Consider the following 20,602-nt stretch of genomic DNA (forward strand, 5'->3'; position numbering starts at 1 on the left):
GAATTCTTGGAGGCGGGAGCTCCACTGGACTAGGCGCCCCTATGGGTCGCGAAGATTGGCCAGCCAGCACGAAGAATTGTGGCAGATCAGTACGGTCATTTTCATATTGCTGATTTGCTTCTCTGGCCACAGATCCTGTTCAAGGATCCTGTTCAAGGATCAGGCTTAGCTGTCTTTGAGCCGCGCTTACGACGAACGCAGACAATTTGCTTGTGCTGGAGGTCACAAGAGCAGGCCTTATTGCCGCACATAACGACTGCATGCACAAAGTGTTCACCGCATTGTGTGCCAGTGCCGCGCTTACAAGCAAGTGTACTCTTGTCTTTGAAAGTTTTCTTTGCGTTCATTACGACCTCTTAATCTTATCATTTTGTCGAGTTTACGGACTCTTCAACCACAGACACCGCGTGGGAACTCCGGAGTGAAGGCGTCAGTATCACGTAGACACCCCGCGGCCAGTTCTGCCATGGATCGCTCCATGAAGTTTTATGCGAGAGCATAGAGGCTTCGTTGGAGCGATAATCCGGCGACAGGCGTCGTCGTCACACAGCTGCCACCCCTGTCTTCTACCCAAATGTTCACATCTTCCCCGTCTCACTCTTTACTTGTAGGAAAGCGGAAGGAGGCGCTACGCTAAGTTTGGCCATTATTTAAAGCATCATACATGCGTTATGGGTTATGCAGAATGCCGCGGGGATGACTGCCGAAAATTGTTTAGCATTTCTGGAATTTCATATAACTTTTACAATTTTTGACAATGAGTTTTGTCTGCAAAAGTAGGGCATATGTAAAAAAAGCCCTGTGTTCGTGATAAACAGCCAGTGCAAGAATGGCTTTGCAAGCTTCCGAGAGGGTAGGATAAGCGTAGACCGGATTAACTTTAAAATTATTCGATCTCTCTTCGCACGTCACTCTTTTCAAAATCTCGCGCCCTGAATGTAAGCCATGACAGCTTATGGCCGGGCAGCTGATATTTAACATTTTTTATTTTCAGAATATCAGGTGCCGCCGTCAAAGACTGAAAAGCCTAATCCGAGGCAGTCGCAGAAAACTGAAATTTTCCTGTATCTGGTCTCTCGAGGGGTGCTTAGAGGCATAGGTGATATGGCGCGCTGAAAGACTCTACATCACTGCTATATCTATACCAAAGGAAAAAAGGGCAGAAGCGCACCAGGCTTATACATTCTCAATAGGCCGCATATCAGCTTTCTAGGAAAAGATAACACTATCTGTCCCGGTTGCCTGTACCCTGGCCTTTCGCCTACGAGTTTCCGTCGGCGGATATCAGGAACCCTTCCTTCATGTATGAAGGGGAATCCCCTGATGTGGAGCAGTTTCCATATGAGCGAGCGATCATTCTCTGCTGTCGTTGTCTAAGGTTGTATCTGCTAGTCAGAATGTTGTTCTCATACCCTTCAGGCGACCACCAGTTCAGGGATTTTTGCGAGTCACGTAATTAAGTTATGAAATGTGGAGACGAAGTTTTATGCGAGAGCATAGAGGCTTCGGTGGAGCAATACTCAGGCGACTGGCGTCATCGTCATACACCTGCCACCACTGTCCTCTACCAACTGTTCTCCTCTTTCCCCCTCTCCCTCTCTACTTGTAGGAAAGCGGAAAGCGTCGCCGCACTAAGAATGACTCAGCTGAAATGACTGGCGAGCGACAGGAGAAATGCTCTCGCATCAGTCCGATTCATCACAATTCAACTTTTGCCTTTGGTTAAGGCATCATACAATCCTACGCGAATACAGGAACGACTTCCCTCTAAAACTAGAAGGTTTTCGAAAGAGCGAAAGCACTAACTACGAATGGACTAAAAACGGAGCACGTTACGCAAGGATGGCTATTATTCTCAGCATCGAAATCAGTATCTGTGGGTGTGAACTTTACAGTGGCGGTGCAACAACACACGAATGAGTTTCCATTGACACAGCGTTGTGCAAGCGACTGGTCTCCAAGGGCAAACAGCGTAGAGAAAAAAGGCAAGGAAAGAAAAACACGGCGGCAACGTTGCCACAAAACTTCGCCACCTCCGGTCGACGCGGCGAAAGTGATCGCACTTCGTTCATATTTTGCAGCGTCCGGTCACTCTAATGACTCCGGACTCCGGGCACTGCGCGCCGTTTATAGAGCACCGAACGGCAGCTGGGAGCTCCTGCAGAGAACGATAGCAACGATACGCTTCCAAGGTCATCTTTTTTGTTTAGCTTATTTCGCTCCGCGTTGCGGCGAGAGTGTCGGTTTCTGCCGGGAGGTTCGTGACGAGTCCGAAGCTATACATGCTATAAGAGCACGCCGAGCGGCGTGGAACGAACGAGATCGCTTCGCGGCACAGGGTGTAGAAGTTACTGCGGGCGAGATGATGTTCATTTAGAAAACAGCCGTAAGGTTTTGCAAGCTACCAGGTGCTGATCACCCGTCATTATTTTCGGGTAAGCGACTGTTCTACCTCTAATTTATGCAGTGCTGTTTTCCATCTATATATTACTCGTGTTACTTCTGCTAGACGAGCATGAGACGAGTTGTTGAATTTTCTCACTTGCGACTTCACAAGGGAGTATTTTCTTGAAGTGAGATAAAATTGGATTGCTTAAAAGATTCTAAAATAAATGTCCGTTTCTGGCTTGCGCGATCATGGACCTAATCAATCGGGGTATCTGTTCGTTAGCCTTAAGATTGAAAATTTGGATAATTATTCTGGCCCAGGAGAGGAACGGCGCAGCGCTTGCTTTCGCACTGCACAATGTGTTCGTAGGGACCTTCTTTTTCAATTATATTGCTTTCGCAGTTCGAGGGGTGAAGATCAGAGGATTGCTTTCCAGCTCAATTTGGGGTAGAGATCGGGTTATTCTGCCAGAAATTCATAAGTGAGGTTTTCTAGGGTCTTTTTTGTTTTTAGCAAAAGGCAATTCATTATATGACCTTGTCCTTGTTTTCTTGCGGGTCATAACCGGTCTTTTTTTTCCTCTCAATATTTGATAAAAGACGCGTACATGACAAGTCGCTTTAAAAAAATTGTGTACGAAAACACCTTTTCTCCATCCGTCACATTTATGTTGTCCCGTAACATTACCAATCAGCTACACAAATCTTCCGCGTTCGTTGAAGAATTAACTGCCTTTTACACTATGAACATATTCATTCCTCATCCCAGCCGGCATTTAAAACGGTCAAGAGTATTGCATAAGACATCTTTAGGGGAATGGCACGTGACACAATCAGGGGGAGGAAAGCGTGAGCCACTTCTGTCCCAGCTAATTTGAAAAACTTCCGCTGAAGCCGTAACTCCGTACACGATCCGTTGTGAACGATGAACAGAAGGAGGAATCGCCGACAGCGTCTGTAGTAAAGAAGAAGATTTAACACCAACAATCTTCTGAAAAAAGAAAAGTTCCCTCACTCTCTTTCCCATTTGAATTTCTGACCCGCGCGGCCCTTGCAACCGCCACGCATCCTTTGCGTGTTTCGCGAACTCAAGTCAGTCGCGTTATCTCGGGCGTTGTTGTCTGCTTCGCGGCGCCGGTCACAGACACTTTGGCATCGTGTTCCTTCATGTGTAAGTCATATCAGTGCTGCGACAAGTATGGTGGTGTTTCGTTTCGTGCTCGTGAGCTTCGAAATTGCGAAGAGTGCAGCGAGACCTGCACGAATACGAAGGGAACCGCTAACTGCCCTAGCTTTCTCGGGAGCGACGACTCATTTCAACGCCGGGGATCATGAACAGTGATTTAGTCACTGTTGTTGACGAAGCGGTCGTGTGGACTTGTCCTCAAACAGCCGGTACATCGTGGGATCCGATCATGCAATTGTATGTTAACTGAATTTTATTGGTGTCGCATATATCAGCATTTACAGGGAAGGCCATTGCGTCATAGTGGTTTACTTTCACGCGTTTACATAAATACTAAATAATTTTTGTTGCAATTATCTACGATTGTAGGTACATCGTGCATGCATTAAATTATATACACCCACTGTGCACAGACTGATCCTTCTATAATGCAGAAAAATTATGCAGGAATTATCGCACATGTATTGCGTGAATGATGCACTAAATAATGCACTGAAAATGTCAACTGCGCTCTTTGATATAAACTTGACATCGCTGGTGCGTCGACCCTCATTGTTTGCATTGTACGGAATGCTGCAACGCAGACATATATCTTATTTTGAGAAATATCTCTTTTAGACTGAAAGTAACGGGAATGACATATATACAGGTATGCATCAATAAACCCTTGAAAAATGTATTCTCTGTTCTCCATACAATGGCCCAGCGCTGCGGTTGCCATTGCTGACAAGAAGCGAGGCCAATTTTAACTGGCCACAGCAGCAAAGAAAGGGTCCCGAATTTGGACTGAAACCGCGTCTACATATCCCCCCCCCCCCCCCCCCCCCCCCCCGCCAGTACGAGCGAACGCATTGCCGCTAAAGGAGAATTCCGCTTAGCGCGAACGTGGGGAATTGTCAAGAAACAATCGAGGCTCGGAAAGGACCAAGGTGGCTTCAATGTCTTAGGTCGATCTCGAAGGTCGAGACCCAGAGAACGAAGAGTATTTAAAGCCAAGTACGCCCGGGACTCAGATCTCTTTCGAAGGCGCTGTAGAAGCGCTCTCCCGGCAACAGTCTCTCTGAGGCGGCCAATTTGCAGCAAAAGTCTTTGTGAAGCGGCTAGCCGAAGAGGTTTCGATTGAGACTCATACAGTACTGCATTGTTTGGAGCAGCCTGCGGAACGCCGAGAGCCCTCCTTAGTCCCATTCTGTGCAAAACCTCAAGGTGTTCCAGCTGCGATACCGAGGGGGAAATTAAAGAGAGCTGGTACATTATGCGGCTTGTCACCAGGCCATCGTGAAGCCTGATAATTGAAGCAGGATGGTTTCCCCATTGCTCACTAGCAACTCTACGAAGCACATTGAGACGCGAAGATAGTGAAGCCACAATCTAGTCCACAGCTCGTCGCCACTGTGGACGTGAGTCACTAGTGACGCCCAAAAAACGTATGTGGTTAACCTGACGAAGGCAAGACTGATCAAGGTCTATGCTCAGCCGCGCATGCCGTCGTCCCCTACCTGGAAACAGGACGAAGCCAGATTTTTCCACCGAGAGAGTCAACCCAACACCTTGAAGGTAACTTTTAACTGAAAGCACGGCCTGTCGCGCTAATAGAGCTAAGCGTTTGTGTTGATATCCGGTTAACCAAAGACAAATGTCGTCTGCATATATCGACATATGGACATGCCTACAATGTTTTTGCACTTTTGCGGGAAGACCAGCCATGACAACATTAAAGAGCATTGGGGACAGGACACTACCCTGAGGTACCCCTCGCGATACCGCCCTTTCGGAGCTCATTGTACTGCCTAACCGCCCTCTAAATTTACGATCACTGAGAAATTAGTGAATGAATCGCAGAAGATAGCCCTGTACGCCTATGACCTGCAGACTATTCAGTATTGAGCTCTGGAGGACGCTATCATAAGCTTTTGATACGTCTAGGAAAATAGCTAGTGTTGAAAGTCCAAAAGCACTCTGATGTTCAATGTGGCTTATCAAGTCCAGGACGCTATCTTGCGCGCTTAAACCTGTGCGGAATCCAGTCATGCATGTTGGTAGTGCCCTTATATCCTCAAGCCACCAAGACAAATGCTTACTTGCCATCTTCTTCATGAGCTTAGCCACACACGACGTCAGCGATACAGGACGATACGAGGCCGCGTCTGTCATCTCTTTGCTGGCCTTCAGCAGTGGGACTACACAAGCCACCTTTCATGAAGGGGGAACGTCACCAGACTCCCACACTCGATTGAGATAGGTTAGGAGCATCTTCCGGTGTTCCAGAGGCAGGTTCTGTAACATTTGATTGGTAATGCCGTCAGGACCTGGTGCACAGCGACGCCGCAGGCTGCGGAGCGCTGTCTGTAGTTCTCGAAGTGTGAACGGGGCGTCCATAACAGACGGAGACGTAGCAGGTAGAGCGCAGGGATGAATGCCTGGTCTGGAATTTACAAATGCATCCGCAAATTCCTCTGCCAAGTATCTGAGACGTTTCTGCGCGCGCAATGCAAGCGCCTCGAAAGGTTTACTCGGACGAGAGCCACCAGCAAGACTGCCAACGACACGCCAAATTCTCGTTATCGGTGAGAAAACAGTCAAACTAGCGCAAAAGGATGCCCACTGGGACCTACAGAGCTTGTTCGCATGACGTCTAATGGCAGAGTTGAGCCTGTTGAAAGTTGTCTTCAAGGCTCTGTCGTCCTTCTTCCGCAACAGTTGTCGCTCCGCCCTTCTGCGCGCTGAACAGAGGTTCCTGAGTTTTAAATCCGGAGTCGGAAAATGATCAGGTAGCTTGAGCGCCGTGGTAGCAGCCATCTTAGCATAAATCATTTTGTCTGTCACATCACCGGAAACACAGGCTAAGTGCTCCCTGTATTTGTCCCAATTAACAACATGGCAAATTTTAGGACCACGCAGATGGAAGTCGGCAGTAAACACAATTATCGGGTAGTGATCACTTCCCATTCGGTCAGCTCTAGTTGACCACTGTACACGGACGTCAGGTGAATGTAAGGTTAGGTCTATAGATGTGGGTGAGGTTGGAGGCTGAAAGAAAGTGGGACTTCCGTCATTGGCCACGCACAGGTCCAAACTGTCGATGACTTCTACAAGTTGGCGTCCGCGAGGCTCTGTGTTCCTGTCACCCCAAGCAGAGTGGTGGGCGTTGAAGTCACCGCAGATGATTCTGGGTGCTGGGCAGCGCTCACAAAGTTGCTGGAGAAACGAAGCCATATCGACCTTCTTCCGCGGGGACACGTATACTGATGCAATGGACAGAGTTCTGAAGGCGAGCCGAATCCTCCCAGCCACTACCTCAATACTGTCGGTTCAAAGATCGGTGACGTTCAAAGCCACATGAGGAATCTCCCTTCGTATGTAAAGGGCGGCACTTCCTGCGGGAAAAGACTTGATGCTGCAATTCTTGTGGGCGACGTATCCCGGCAAAGACCTCCCGCTTGGCAAGCCAGCCTCCGAGAGGGCCAGTACTGGAACACAGTTCTCTTTCAAGAACAATTTTAGTTCTGCCAATCGACTTATAATCCCAGCGCAGTTCCATTGCATGATAAACGGCACTTTTCTAGGGTTTTTAGTTGCAACAGGTTGAAGAAAACTGGCCATCTAGGAGTTGAAGTTCTCTGCGAAGGCGGTGATCAAGGTCTCAATGGAAAGCACCAGCTGTATAAAGTTCTTCAAAGTGCCAGGCTGCATCGCTTGGCTAAATGAACGCAGGACATCAAACAAAACGCGTAGAAGGTCGGAGAGATTCCGGCTTTTGAGCTCCTTATTTTGCTGCACGCACTGGCGCACTACTTCGACAAAAGACGGGGACTGGGACCCACTCTTGGCCACGGTAGCTGGTGTCTGCATATCTTTTAAGGCAAGGGGATGTCCTCCATGTTGTCGAGTCTTGCTGTGATCTGGTCGCTGAGGAACATGGACACTTTTTGCAGAAGCAGATCGAACAGCCAACTCACCCTCGGAGGCCGTTGCCGACTTGCTCGGATCAGGTCGTGCAGCGACGTCGCTTGCTACCACGTCCCGAGCTTGCGACTCGAGCGCAGGGAACTCTTCACTTCCATGTATCGGCTTCTCAATAGGTTGTGGTTTGGGGCCACTAATGGAGGACTTGCGACGGTGTAAGGCGCTTACACGGAATGTGCAGCCACTGAAACTCGCTGGATGGTCACCTCCACAATTAGCGCAAGCAAAATCTGCCTTGCACTCTTTGTAATCATGGCCACCACCACACCGCTTGCAACGTTGATCTTTGTTGCAAACTCTCGCTACATGTCCAAAGCGTTGGCACCTGAAGCACCGGGGAGGAGTTTCAACGAACTCGTGGACTGCATGTTTGGTGAAACCAAGGTCAATTATTCCAGGGCGCTCGGCGTTGGGAGCAAACGTTAGCACAATAGAGTTTGTAGGCTTCGCTGCCCATTGTTGTTCTCCAGGCTCCACCCGGCGCATTAACCGTCGCACGTGCAGAACTCCTTGCGGTTTCAAGTAGTCAAGAAGGGCACTTTCCGAATACCACACTGGTACTCCCCTTATAACACATGTGTTAGTCATGTAGGAGTGTGGCAACCGGGCTTGAACTCGTATGCCACCGATCTGAGAGCACCGCAGAAGAATGTCTACTTGCTCTTCTGTTGAGATATCTAGATGAAGAGCCCCTTGCGTTGTGAAGCGACTGCGAATCGGAGCAGATCCCAGTAGTACTTTAATATCATCGAACAGCCTGATAGGGTTCCACTCTCTGAAGTCAACTCCTTTCTCTTTTGGCTGAACTATCACTGGGATGCCGACTGCCCTGTGCTTCCGATGACTCACCACTTTGAAGCCATCGTTGTCCATTTCCGCCATGTCAGCCACTTCCTCGTCAGAGGCGACGATAGTTGAGTCGTCCCCACTGAGCGATGATGACGCACTGCACTGCTGGACGTCCCTGATGACTGGCAGATCCCCGCCATGTTATGCCATGGCCGCCTCCGCCCCACTGGGCTCCTTCGGATGGCGCTGTCCCTTTAAGGATACCGGCGCCGGAGCTGCCGTACCCTTCCCGCAGGGACAGTACCGCCTTAAAGACGCGGCCGTCTTCCAAGGATGGAAATAACCTAGTTAATAACTAGAAAACAAGGCAAAATTACTGAGCTGAGGTGACAACAGATCGAGCAGCGTCGTCTTCCTCTTCTTCCTCCTGGTATATCGTATCCTGGTTATAACGGCTGTCTAGAGAGGTCACACATAGCGAAGGAGGTGGGCTGCAAGTTTTGTTATGTGCCAAGACGCATAAACCAAACGTTCCGTTTCGCGCAATTGAGAGTGAAAGGGGCACGTGGAAGTATTTTGTCAGCAGATCCCTGCAGAATGTTTTGAATGACCCCAAGATTAGAGACCCTTTGACACTAAAAGTTCAACAGAAGTTGTTGAATTCCTCAAGGACAATCAAGCTGCATGTTACGGCTTTTCTGTCCATGTGGAAGGCCTCTTTCACTCTGTTCTTCATCGGACATTCTTTTTCGCAGGCAAAGCCTGTATTGATAATAACTGCACCGTTTCTTTCCAGAATGCCACAGACATGACTGCCGAAGACTTTTTAGCGCATTTATAATTTTATCTTTGTAGTAACTTTATTGTTTTTGACAATGAGTTTGTTTGCAAAACAAGGGCTTATGTAGAACCAAAAAGCATAGTTGTGTTCATCCCTTCCGCCATTCCTTCTGTGTGTCTCACTTGGCCTTGAGCCGTTTGGCTGTTATTCTATGAATATGTCTCAATTGCAGAACCTTCCTGTTCGTAACTGCAGACCCTAGGGCCATTTCCTTCTTCAGTTACGTTCACAACGGATGGTGTACGGAGTTGTGGCTTAAGCGGAGGTTTCTCCAATTTGCCGGGACGGAAGTGACTCGCGGTTTAATCAGACTGACGTACACTGCCAACTTATCTTCAATATAAGCAAGCCACAGATTACAACCGTTAAAAGAGGTTTAAGATCACTAGTTGCTTGAAACCAGCCCTTAGAAGTAAGCACTAGACAACCACAAATTTTTCGTACAGTGTCTTCAGTTTTGTGCATTAAAACGTAAGACTATTCTGGAGCCATTTCAAAATATAAGTGGGGTTTAACACGAAAACGAGGTGCCAGAAATGGATGCACAGTAGTATAATCTGCTAACTTGCAGTAGATACTATTGAAGAGAGCGATCACACTCTAGCTTCATTGTTTTGGTTTGGACTTCGATGTAAGCATTTCGCAGTTACACGCTTCATGCCAGCTTCTGGCGGGCACCAGCTTCAGCGATTTTTGCGAGTTGCGTAAGTCGCTTATGATGTGGGGAGATGGTTTTGCTGCCTTGAAAACGAACATTCGCAGCAATCTCGGCGACTTTGGGGTGCATTTTGCTTAGCTGTGCGGGAAAAAAACTACCAGGTCGATGTCTTTGTTTGAACAGCGATAAATGTACCGAATTAGTTAATCAAGTAATACTCCTCGGTAGAATGTAAATAGTTCCTCTTCACCCATCTACGGAGAAAAGGGCGTAGGATTTCCACCTTAAAAAAAAAACACCCGGCACTCGCGTTCTCTGAATGTCCTACTGATTTCTGTGTAGAATTTTTGGCAGCCCGCGTTCGCAGTTCTTTCAGCATTTTCTCCGCGTCGTTGAGCACTTAGCTGGAGCTGATTTTACCGGAAATTGTGGGTTGTTTCTTTTTTGTTTGCTGTTGGGTCATAATGATATCACTGATGACGTAAATACTGATTTTTTATGACGTCAAGAAATGCTGATAGTGCAAGAGCTAAATATCCGTGTAGAATTTGGCACTCAAGCATTGACAAACTGTACCACGATGGTCGCTTTCCGTGCCGATTAGCTGGTATCGTCTTGTCTTGACCATACGAGGAGGAAAGCGACGTTTTTGTATTTAATAGTTTCATGGCTGCTTCTTTCACAGAAATCGCTCTCTTTTCGGCGCAATCGTTTCGCAGAAATAATTTGCAGCGTATAAAAAATGAGAAGTAAAATTGCCAGTGCCTTGATGAATAAGAAAGAATAAGTTTTTAGATATGTTTTAATTTCCGCTGAATCCCCTGTGTGACCCTTTTTTGCCGCCTTCGAGATGTAGCGCACGAGCAGTCATCCTGTTGTTTCCACCGTCCCCCCGAGGCTGTTTAAGGAGCGGTTTCTGAAGTAAATAAAAGTGTTGCAAGTACCGCATGTCCCGCAGGTCTCCTTTCTGTGTGCTGTCTTTGCTGGGCTTAAAATCCAGAAGATAAATTGGCAGTGTGTAGACTGACTGCTGAAACGTTCTTACTGGCGCATTTTGCCTTCATACATCTGTCTTTTGTTTCCGCCCACACCCGCCTTGTTCGTTTGTCCAAGAAAACAGCGTTTTTGAAAGAAAGGAGAGCCGACTGCGCAGCGCTTGGTTCAGATGAGGGGAACCGTGTTTCGTCTTTGTTTCGCGCTGAGGACGCAAGGAATTCCTACAACCTTTTCAGATGTTTTGTACAAAATTGTTCACACAGAAGACCCGAAGATTTATCCAGGATTCCGTTGGAATTAGCAGCGACATTTTTGTTTCAGGTGAATTTAGCATCATTCAAGTCGCGAGCAGTTTTTTTTATTCCATGTAGCGAAAGCAGTAAATAATACTTCAGAAAACAGTGGGCTGGATAACACGCCTTCCACCATTTCTGTGCAGACAGGATTCGCCACCAACATTAATATGAATTTGTTCTCAGTTTCGGTTTGAATACCCATCTTCGAAACCAAAACCTGATCGGCGATTGCACGGGTGTTTGATTTGATTTGATTTATTTCTATAAACAAGGAGCTACGCGGTTGTAGTATAAAACAAGGAAAAAAAAGCTGCAAAGAACGCAGCTTTATTCGCCCCAAGTTCCGTTTGCAATCATGTTCCGAGAAATCGCCTCACTCCTTTGTTACTATTCGCAGCCGCTGATACACTTTATACGATATGTTGCAGATCCCTGTAAATTATTACCTGCTGGTATTTTGCGCTGGAAATCTAACAAATTGTATTTCTTGAGGATCGACTAGACCATTAAGATAAAAAAATTGTTTTCAATGGAAATAAAAAAAACAGTGCCTGAACGGGACACCAGAATCTTTTCAGTCGGATAGGAACCCGTACAGAGTTCGGCGGCTAAGAGCCCGGAAGCACACACGGGCTCATTATTTAATTGAGAGAAAATTCAGTGGCATGCGTGCCTCACTAGCTGGCCAGCTTAACTCTTCCTTCGCGTCTACAATTCATAATGTTTCAATGCATGAATGTCTTTAACTTGTCATTTTTTTGAGAATCGCCATTTTTATGTGAGTGCGCAGATGATGACTTGCAAGTTATTAAGCTTTCATCCCCATAAGTCTCCTGGTCTACATGGCCTATCAGCGGAAGCGCCCTGACTAATCTTCGACGTTTCTAGAATACGTCATACTTGCAATGATTCATAGGTTTAATTCGACCCAAACATTGCCTATTGGCTTGAAAAAGCTGTAGTACCACCTTATTCAAAAGAAAAGGGGGAAGAACTACAAATAAATCAGCTGCGACACTTCGATATTGCCTGATACTGCATTGATGCTGGAAAATCATATCCATTATGTTACGGTGAGTTTCCAAACGTGCATTACATTTGTTTCATCGAAACATTTATGGTTGTTTAATTATTGTTCGTGCCACTGGACAAGCTTGGCAGGTGGCTTTTAATTTTTTTAATAACGCGAGTGATGAAGGTGGGGCGTTCTTGGACTTTTTCTCGATACACCAAAAGCGTTTCATTCTGTGGATCATGAACTGTTGGGCGGAAAGCTACAGGCCTGTAGATGTTGTGTTCTGCGCCTTTCATTTCCTCAGCACCACTACCCAGGGGCTCCGTCAGGGCGGCTGATTCTCTACCATGACGAACAAGTCAGCAGGGAAGATGCTGAGGCTAGGCGATGGAGGTGTCGAAGGTGTCGCTTGGAGGCCGATCCGGTTTGCAGATGACACTGTGCTCCAGTACGCATGTTCTCTTTGCGAAGTGATTGTGAGCAACACACTGCGGCTGCCTTGCAAGCACGTTCTATGCGAGACGTGCTTGAGTAGCCTTGGCAAAGATGGCGGCGGCGGTGGCGGCAACTGTCCCCTGGACCAGAAACGTTTCGACGGAAAAGAGTGCACCAAAAACTTGTTGCCAGCGTGGAAAGTCAACAACTTCAAGGTGAGCGTGGAGAACTTGGACTTTGAAATGGTGCACTGCGTTACTGCACCGAACATGCACAACAATCCCGAACAAAAAAATTTGATGTCTGGAAAAGTGTAAGATACCTTTTTGAAAATATAGAAGATAATGGCCCATTCTTCCTATATATAGCGAAATCTTTCTTTGAAAGTGTTTCCTTCAATAGCATCGAACAGTTAAGACTGCCATATAAAACCAAAGGGGAACGCTTTTGATGGGAGCAAAAACATTAATAAAAAATACAAGAGTTCTGTCGGGGGATCTGCTGATATATTGATTGTTATAGTAAAACTTGCATTATATATAAAAAACGCGTTCATGAACGCCGCTCAAACATGCTTCTTTTGTCGAGAATTGTTTGGTATATACTGTGCGCGCATTGAAACTCTGGAAACGTAGACGGCGGCACGAGTTGGTAAGGCATTATTTTTGAAGGATGAAAACAATTTGCGCTAAAAATCTGCACGAAGCGAAGACGAGAGGACTGAGACTACTTGTCTTTAAAATTCTTTTCCGTGTCGTTTTAGGGCTATTTTCGGCGCTCAAAACGCAGTAAAAGTTTTCGCCTATATTTAGTCTGAGGTACTTGATGATCCTCTCAAAAGCCTTATGAGGTACAGTCCAACTATAACGACCACAGTATAACGAACACTCGCTAATTACTAATGAGGGCGGTGCTATATCGTCAAAATGTGCATTAAGGCAATGTTACTGCGTCTCAGTTACAGCAAACACGTGTGGCTGCACAACGCGATTACAGCGAACGAGCGGGCGCTGGAAACTTGGCCGCTCAGTAAAAATTCAAGGGGACACTTAAGCTCCGCCTTAAGGGCATGACGCGATACTTTTTGTAGGTTAACGCCCATATATGCGGAATTGGCCATTGTCGACTTTAAATTCACAGATCTCTGGCAGTCCTCAGTCCTCGTACCATCCATGGTGCAGTGGTGCAGCGGTTAATTGATGACTGCGATGGAAGGTGCTGGCATCGATGAGGCTTGTGCGAGCCAGGTTTTTCCTCCTGGACTACTTTTTGCAGCCAATTATTAATTTACTGCCATCTGCCACGGTGCGCAGTTTTCTCACAATACGGCAGGCAGGTTGTGATGATGATGATGATGCCACAAGGTCACCTGACCTAGGGTGCCCACCTAGGTTCCTTCTCCGAGGGTTTTTCGCTCACAATGCTGATGGAGAGAACGCCGACCTACGACGACAGCGGATTATCTGGAGAACGAAGCCTCTAGAGCTATCGCGTTTAAAACTTCCGCTTCTTGCTGGATAGGAGTGCGACGACCGCCTCCTAGCCTCGCTCTCACCCCCTGCCCCATTCCTGCGGAAATAACGCGATGACCGAAGAAGCAAACACAGTAAAAAGTAAATAGAAAATAGTTAATATGGGGCGTAAGCAATTCATACAAAACTCATTACCCGAGGTCGCCGTCAAACACGCATGCCTTGAGAGGAGACGCCGATATAGCTCTGGCGGAAAGGGCAGCAAATTTTGATTTGGCGGCTTTCTGTGCACGAGCACGAATGGCAGATACGGATGGTCGCCGTTTGTCATCTGGAAGACTCGCAAGGTGCAGGGCTTTGTAAGATACGTTCTCATACGCTACGTGCACAACACAGATGAATTGATGACGGAGTGTCTCTAGGAACACGTTTAGAGGCGGCATAAGGATGAGAGACGACTTTGTTCGTCGAGTGCCTTGTTGAGTTCGTCCATAATGCAAGGGGCAACACTAGCCACTTCACATGGGCTTAATTCACGTGCTCAACGCTTCCTGTCGGCGACGCGCCACCAGTCCATACTGACAGCAATTTTGATCAACCAGGTGCCGCGACGTGCAATGATAAGGTCCTGCGGATGGAACTGTCTGCGGAGTACATCAAGAACTGCTTGTGTAAGGCAGCGTTTATGGACCCAGGAACGATTGAGAACGCTGTCGAATATCACGTTATCGGAAGACTGTAGATTTTTGGCAACGCGTTATCGATGGAAGCTTGCCCAACCTGTGGCCGCCTGGGTCGACTTCGTTGGTGCGGATGATGGTGCCGATGTCGAAAAGTTATACCCAGAAAAAAATAATAGTACGCGAAGTATGTGAACTCGCGCTCTTCTAGGAAACTCATGAGGACGATGGCTCGGAGGAGGCCGACCTACAACGTGTTCCCGTGAGCACTTCCTGCGCGATTAGTTTCAATGCCTCCCTAAACCAGCATGCTAGTAGCAACGGTATCGGCAAGGGGAATGTGACAGCGCTGGAGAGCTTAGATAGGGCCGTTATAGGGCCTGGTTTGAAGCAGATGCGCATAAAGGACTTACACTGTCCAAGTTTTGTATTTTTGGCTGTAACATGGGAAGTCCACCTACTAAGGACCTTATGTACTACGGAAGCAATCTGCGCGACTGTCAGGTTGGTTTTAAGTGGGCTCGACTGTACCTATCACCTGGCTGATCTTGAGAGTATGGGAACGCCATTTTGTTAGGAGCTCATGCAGCGACTAGCGAGAGCGTCTTTAGTTACATCTAAATGTGTGAGTTCCAGTGTACAGGACCTAAGCAACGAAGAAATGGCTAACCCTCATCACAGCAGAATCCGGCAACGGCTGTGGGCGTTACTAGATCCTGGAGTGATTCCGACTGTCGTCTCGTCGCAACTTCTATTTTGCAATCTTTCTTTGCTTCGGTTCTGTCTTAATGCATACAAAGTAGCAAAAAAAATCCAACTCATTGAAGAACTAATGCTTCCTTGCGAAACCAATTTTCCAAGCCATGTTGTTCACTTAAACTATATACTATTGAAATGTGGTTGATAATGAGGCTGACAAAGAACTGTTTATAAAAACTCGTTGGCTACTATCTGCGAATCTTTTGAATGCGTTAGCATAGGTACGTCTGTTCTGTTTCGAGGTGGCATAGTAAGGTTCGCTATATCCGAGGGTCATATACAGTCGAGCCCACTTATCATGAACCTGACCGTCACGCGAATTTCGTTCGTTGTATCCGATGTTCGCAGTAAACGGACTCCCCAATACAGCCAAAATTGCAGAGTCCGCGAAAAGTGGCGCTAATTCGGGAAAAAACTGCTTGAAGTGCGTCTACTTCTTGAAAGCAGAATCTACCGCAGCGCTGTCTCAGCGTTTCAGGGCGTTGATGTTCCCTTTCTTTGAGACCCTTGCTGTCAAAAATCTGCTTTCAGGACGGGGTATAACTAAACGTGATTCAAGTGACCATGGCAGCTGGTGTCAGGTCGGCCACGTTAATCAGATTCTGAGTGGTTGGGAAATGCTAGTACTTTGCGTACAACAGCTCCGTCAGAGCACGGCTTCTAGCCCCACCGTGCGGTAAACACCGTAACTACGGCAACTGCTACCGTACGGCAAATCAGGCTAGGCCTACCAACAGTAGAAACGGCAACGCGTTACTGCATTTGCCTGATGTTTTTATCATACCGGAGACGTATTAACAGAGACGTACGCCGGTTTGCCGGACGACTCGTGCGCATGTGCAGTGGCCCCGCTTTGCCCCACCCACGTCACTGCGTGCGCGCAAGAGGCGCTCTGTAAACAGGGATACGTCTCCGCTAATACGTCTCTGGTATGCTAAACACGCCTATTGTCTCCGCGCAAACGTAGGCATCGGAGTCAACATCTGGCCAGTTCTGCATCAACAACGGGTTGGCACAAGTCTAGACGCGTTCGATCGTGTGTTTTCGACAGCGCCATCTATCGTTCCTCTGCACATGCAGCGACAAAACAGCGCAGCGCACACGTGCACACAATGTATGAAGCGCACGGTCTTGTATCTGGCGCTGTTTGTACATGTTAGCAGCACAGTACCACAGCGTGACCAGCAAGGCATTCAAACTTCCCTTATCGCTGCCGTTACTTGATCCACGACCACGCGCAGTAACTTCTTCTGCCTCGGATGCTTTGACGAGCCGGTGCGCATACATGCCCTGATTCACCTTGCAGGCAGCCGGCGCGTGCTTGACCGGTGTTTACCTACAGTTTCAATGGCGCCTTTTTATTTTCTTTCTGAGCCGGTGTCGCGGAGTCTGATAGACGCTCTCCAGTGTCCGCGACGGCTGGAAGCTTGAGCTATCCAACTTCGGGGTTCAGTTTACGAAGCCTCTTCGTTCGCTATAATCGAGTTGTGTGGCCAGAGATGTTTGTTGTATCTTAGGTGGATTGCTATTGTCCTTATGCATATTTTCATGATAGCACCGCAAACATCAGTAATTAAGCGAATATCTACGGCTGTTATAAATGGCTTTGACTGTAATAATTTCATCATGTCCGTGGTGAATATTTCACCACGAGTGACGACGGTCACCACTTTCTCGTGAACAGACCAATATAATGCTAACGAATTAATAAACAGACAATTTATGAGGAACTATGTCCTTGGCATGTTGAAATTTTAAGCCTATTTTGGTTGAAAAGGTTTTCGTACCGCGTGGATGCATGCTGTACTACAATGCAGAGGTGCTGAATTGTTGCATTCAGCTTAGGCTCGAAATAAGTCAAAGCCCAGGCGACTAGCCGCTCGCAAAAGGGCCATGGCTTCACATCAAAGTTAAGGGCTGAGCCAACCGGTAAGACAAGCATTAGCTGAGGACAGCGATGAAAATAGTACAGCGCACCTTTCTGACACGTAGAAAGAAAAGACGGACACAGTCAACTTGGTTTGCCATATCAGAAAGTTGCGCAGTGCTGTGTTCCATTCTGCCATCAATCATCTACCAGTCCGATCAGCCAGACTAGGAACTTAAACGAGGTCGCCAGACTGACGTCCGATCGTCGCCCGATCGTTGGCCATTCTGCCTTGTATAGTCGCGGAGAGAATAAAATGGACCAGGCTTCCGCGTTCAATCTCTTCTGACGCGTTGAGTAACTGCATGTTTGTTGCCTTCGTATGAAACGGAAAAAGTAAATATTGCTTGCTTATGCATCGGACATACATTGCTTTTCTTTAGGTAACGTGCCGAAAAACATGAACCGCCGAAGCGTGGTGTGTGTGACGTGTCCTTCTGAAACTTCAGATATGAAGGGAGTGCGTATTCATTTCTTTTTTTTTGTGCCTGCGTGTGATTTTTCCTCCGAGGCTTACTGCTGGAATCAAGTGGAAGGCTGCCAGTTCGTGGGCCCTTTGACCGGTCTCCTGCGACACTACGAGGGAGAGTGCTCCTTCCACAGGGCGCAGTGTCCTCGGTGCGGCGCCAGGGTCCTGCGGACTGGCTTAGCGGCGCACTACGCTGCCGATTGCCGCAGCAGTGACCCCACGGCAGCAAACGGCCAAGGATCTCCAGAGGCCGGTGGTCCCTCCAGGCCGCAAGCCGTTAACGCCGGCTTCGAAGATAACAGGACACCACAGAGGAAGCCGCACCAGGAAAACGTTCCGACTTTGTGTAATCAGGTGCAGGAGCTCACCGTACAAGAGACGAACTGCCGTGATGCCTTGCTTCCGAAAGCTGCTGAAGCGTCGACTGGAAAACAACAGGTTCAGAATCGCGGGTGCGCGGAAGCTGAAGGGGAGCCTGCAACGACTCTTGACAAGCTGCGGTTGCAAATTGAAGCATTGATCCGTAGACTGGAGCAGCACTACGCCGAAGAGGGGCGAAGGACGCGAGGTCCGGGCTCTCTGGAAATACGGCACGCCTTCAAAAAGCTGGAACTCGCAGCTAACGAGTCTCTAGCTCTCTTGGAAGAGATGGGCAGTACAACGATGCCACCCAAGGGATGGTACTGGAAGACTCGGGGTAAAGGAAAGAGCCTTGGCTATTTCTTTGACCTGAAGAATGCAGACAAATTTTTCAACCCGTCTTCTGATAGCTGCAAAGTTGTTTTTCCTCAGGCAACAAGATGGCACAGCAGGGATGCGCACTTTACCATCGTGGTCAAGGCTAATGGGCCCCACCGCAGGTTAGAAGTGCTCCTGCGGTTTGGCTCCACTCTGGAAGCCCCATGTAAGGATCTGGACCTGTTCCAAGTATGGCTATTCGATCAAGCGACACGTAATACGTGGAGTACTATTGATTGTGCGAATAAGGCTGAAGTGTTAGCAAAAGGCTTGAAATGCGCCCACATATTCTTCATTAGCCAATCGCAGCTTCAAGAAAGTGGCTCCTTTGAGCGTGGAGAGGCAACAATTTATGTTCAGGTTAGCGCCTAGTCCCCATTGTTTTCGTTTTTCAGCTGGGTCAAGGTTGGTTGGTTGGTTGGCCTCAGATAAAGATGGCACATACCCACTACGGAAGAACAGCTAAGACGCAGGCGGTGAATTGCTAGAAACATGAGCGTTTAGTGAGGCGAAAGTAGTTAGTTGTGCTCACTTTGTAAGTTTTTCCTCTTGATTTCTGGTCGCATCACCACAATTCCAGCTTCCGTCAAGGAATGTTTACATGATAGCTGTTAGGCGCCCGTCCCTGGCGTAATCGGTGGGTGCCTTAATGACACCCACCCACCGGGTGTACCACCGATCTACCCAGCGGGTGGCTCTGTTTGGAACAGCCTCCTGCCAGTGCATGGGTGCATCACTTGACCATTACACGAGCTATCGATGAATCTCGCGTTACATATTCGTAACCGTCGTGTGAGTTTTATATATATATATATATATATATATATATATATATATATATATATATATATATATATATATATATATATATATATATATATATATATATATATATATATATATATATATATATATTTCATTTATGAAGCCCCTGTACGAGGATGTTGATTATTTGAGACAAAGCTGTCATCGCTGAATCACTGCAAGCGCAGAGCAAGTTCATAAACTAATTTCAATTCGGAAGTGATAATGACAGCCCCGCAGGCTGTCCCGTGGACAGATGTAAACAAACTGGCGCTGTTCTTTTGTGGCGTGCCACTGCTTTAGCCTATTTTCTCTTCATAGCGCGCTGTGCGACATAGGGGTCCAAGAAATGTCACACATGTGCAGCAACGAAAGTAGATATGAAGGCGACAAAGACGGTCACTTATCTCTGGCACTTTAACCTGTGAAAAAGCAATGCTTGTGAAATAAAGTGCTCATCGTTGCCCACCATCACCCCGGCATCTGTGTCTGTGGATTGTGCCGAGCTGTGAAGTATTTAAGTAGCAATTTTAGAATATTCTTCCAAATAAAAATAACACTTTATTATTCGCCTCAATTTATTACTTAATTTTGTTACTGAAAAACTGTATGCCGCGCATTTGGCCGCAGGCAGTGGCTTGCCGCACTGGCCGCAGGCAGTGGAGGGCAGTGGTAAAATATTTTAAATGCTGGCACTGCTAAATAATCCACACAGCCCAGTTCAGAAGCCAACCTCTGCACTGTATATTTTCCTGAAATGCTGCACAGAAGTTTTTCCATCACCATAGAGGTGACACTCCTTGCGATGGAGACTGTCTACTCATATTTATGCTTCACATCGTTTCGCTGTTTCTGCGTAGCATCATAGTAAACTATTTGCCTCAAGAAAGTACAAAAAGTTTAGTCTCTAAATACGTAAAATGCATTGTACCCGTTGACATACGTACTCGCAGCTAACATGTTAAATTTGCGAACTGCGTCTATTGGAACGAACTAATGCCCCCGATAAACGCTCGTATTGTGACGATATTCTACCGCAGCGGTGGCCGAGTGGTTGAGCATCCTCCTCGCATGCGGGAGGTGCGGGGTTCGATCCCCTGTTCCGCCGGGTACCCACCGTTGATACAATGGGTACAAGCTTTCCTCTGGCCTGGTGCTCGTCCAATGAGGGTGAAATGCTTGG

General features: G+C 47.4%; 1 protein-coding gene across 2 annotated transcripts; it reads left to right on the plus strand.

Moving 5' to 3' along the window:
- The first annotated feature begins 2,263 nt into the window (after nucleotides 1-2,263).
- LOC144106239 (uncharacterized) lies at nucleotides 2,264-19,427 on the plus strand. Of its 2 annotated transcripts, none has more exons than XM_077638998.1 (3): nucleotides 2,264-2,435; nucleotides 12,440-12,785; nucleotides 17,920-19,427. In XM_077638998.1, exons 2-3 carry the CDS (start codon nucleotides 12,483-12,485, stop codon nucleotides 18,985-18,987), a joined length of 1,371 nt encoding a protein of 456 aa, XP_077495124.1. In that variant the 5' UTR covers nucleotides 2,264-2,435; nucleotides 12,440-12,482; the 3' UTR covers nucleotides 18,988-19,427. The 2 variants fall into 2 exon arrangements, with proteins under 2 accessions (XP_077495124.1, XP_077495125.1); XM_077638999.1 differs by lacking the exon at nucleotides 2,264-2,435 and adding an exon at nucleotides 3,662-3,811.
- The last annotated feature ends 1,175 nt before the right edge of the window (nucleotides 19,428-20,602 follow it).

This window comes from Amblyomma americanum, chromosome 10 (assembly GCF_052857255.1).
Source record: "Amblyomma americanum isolate KBUSLIRL-KWMA chromosome 10, ASM5285725v1, whole genome shotgun sequence".
Classification (NCBI taxonomy): Eukaryota; Metazoa; Arthropoda; class Arachnida; order Ixodida; family Ixodidae; genus Amblyomma; species Amblyomma americanum.

What these genes read in the sequence shown, in the direction of transcription:
- LOC144106239 (XM_077638998.1), top strand. Translation starts at nt 12,483, where the DNA reads ATGACGAACAAGTCAGCAGGGAAGATGCTGAGGCTAGGCGATGGAGGT. An exon ending in GGAAAGTCAACAACTTCAAG is followed by an intron (nt 12,786 to 17,919) that starts GTGAGCGTGGAG and finishes TTTTCCTCCGAG; the next exon opens with GCTTACTGCTGGAATCAAGT.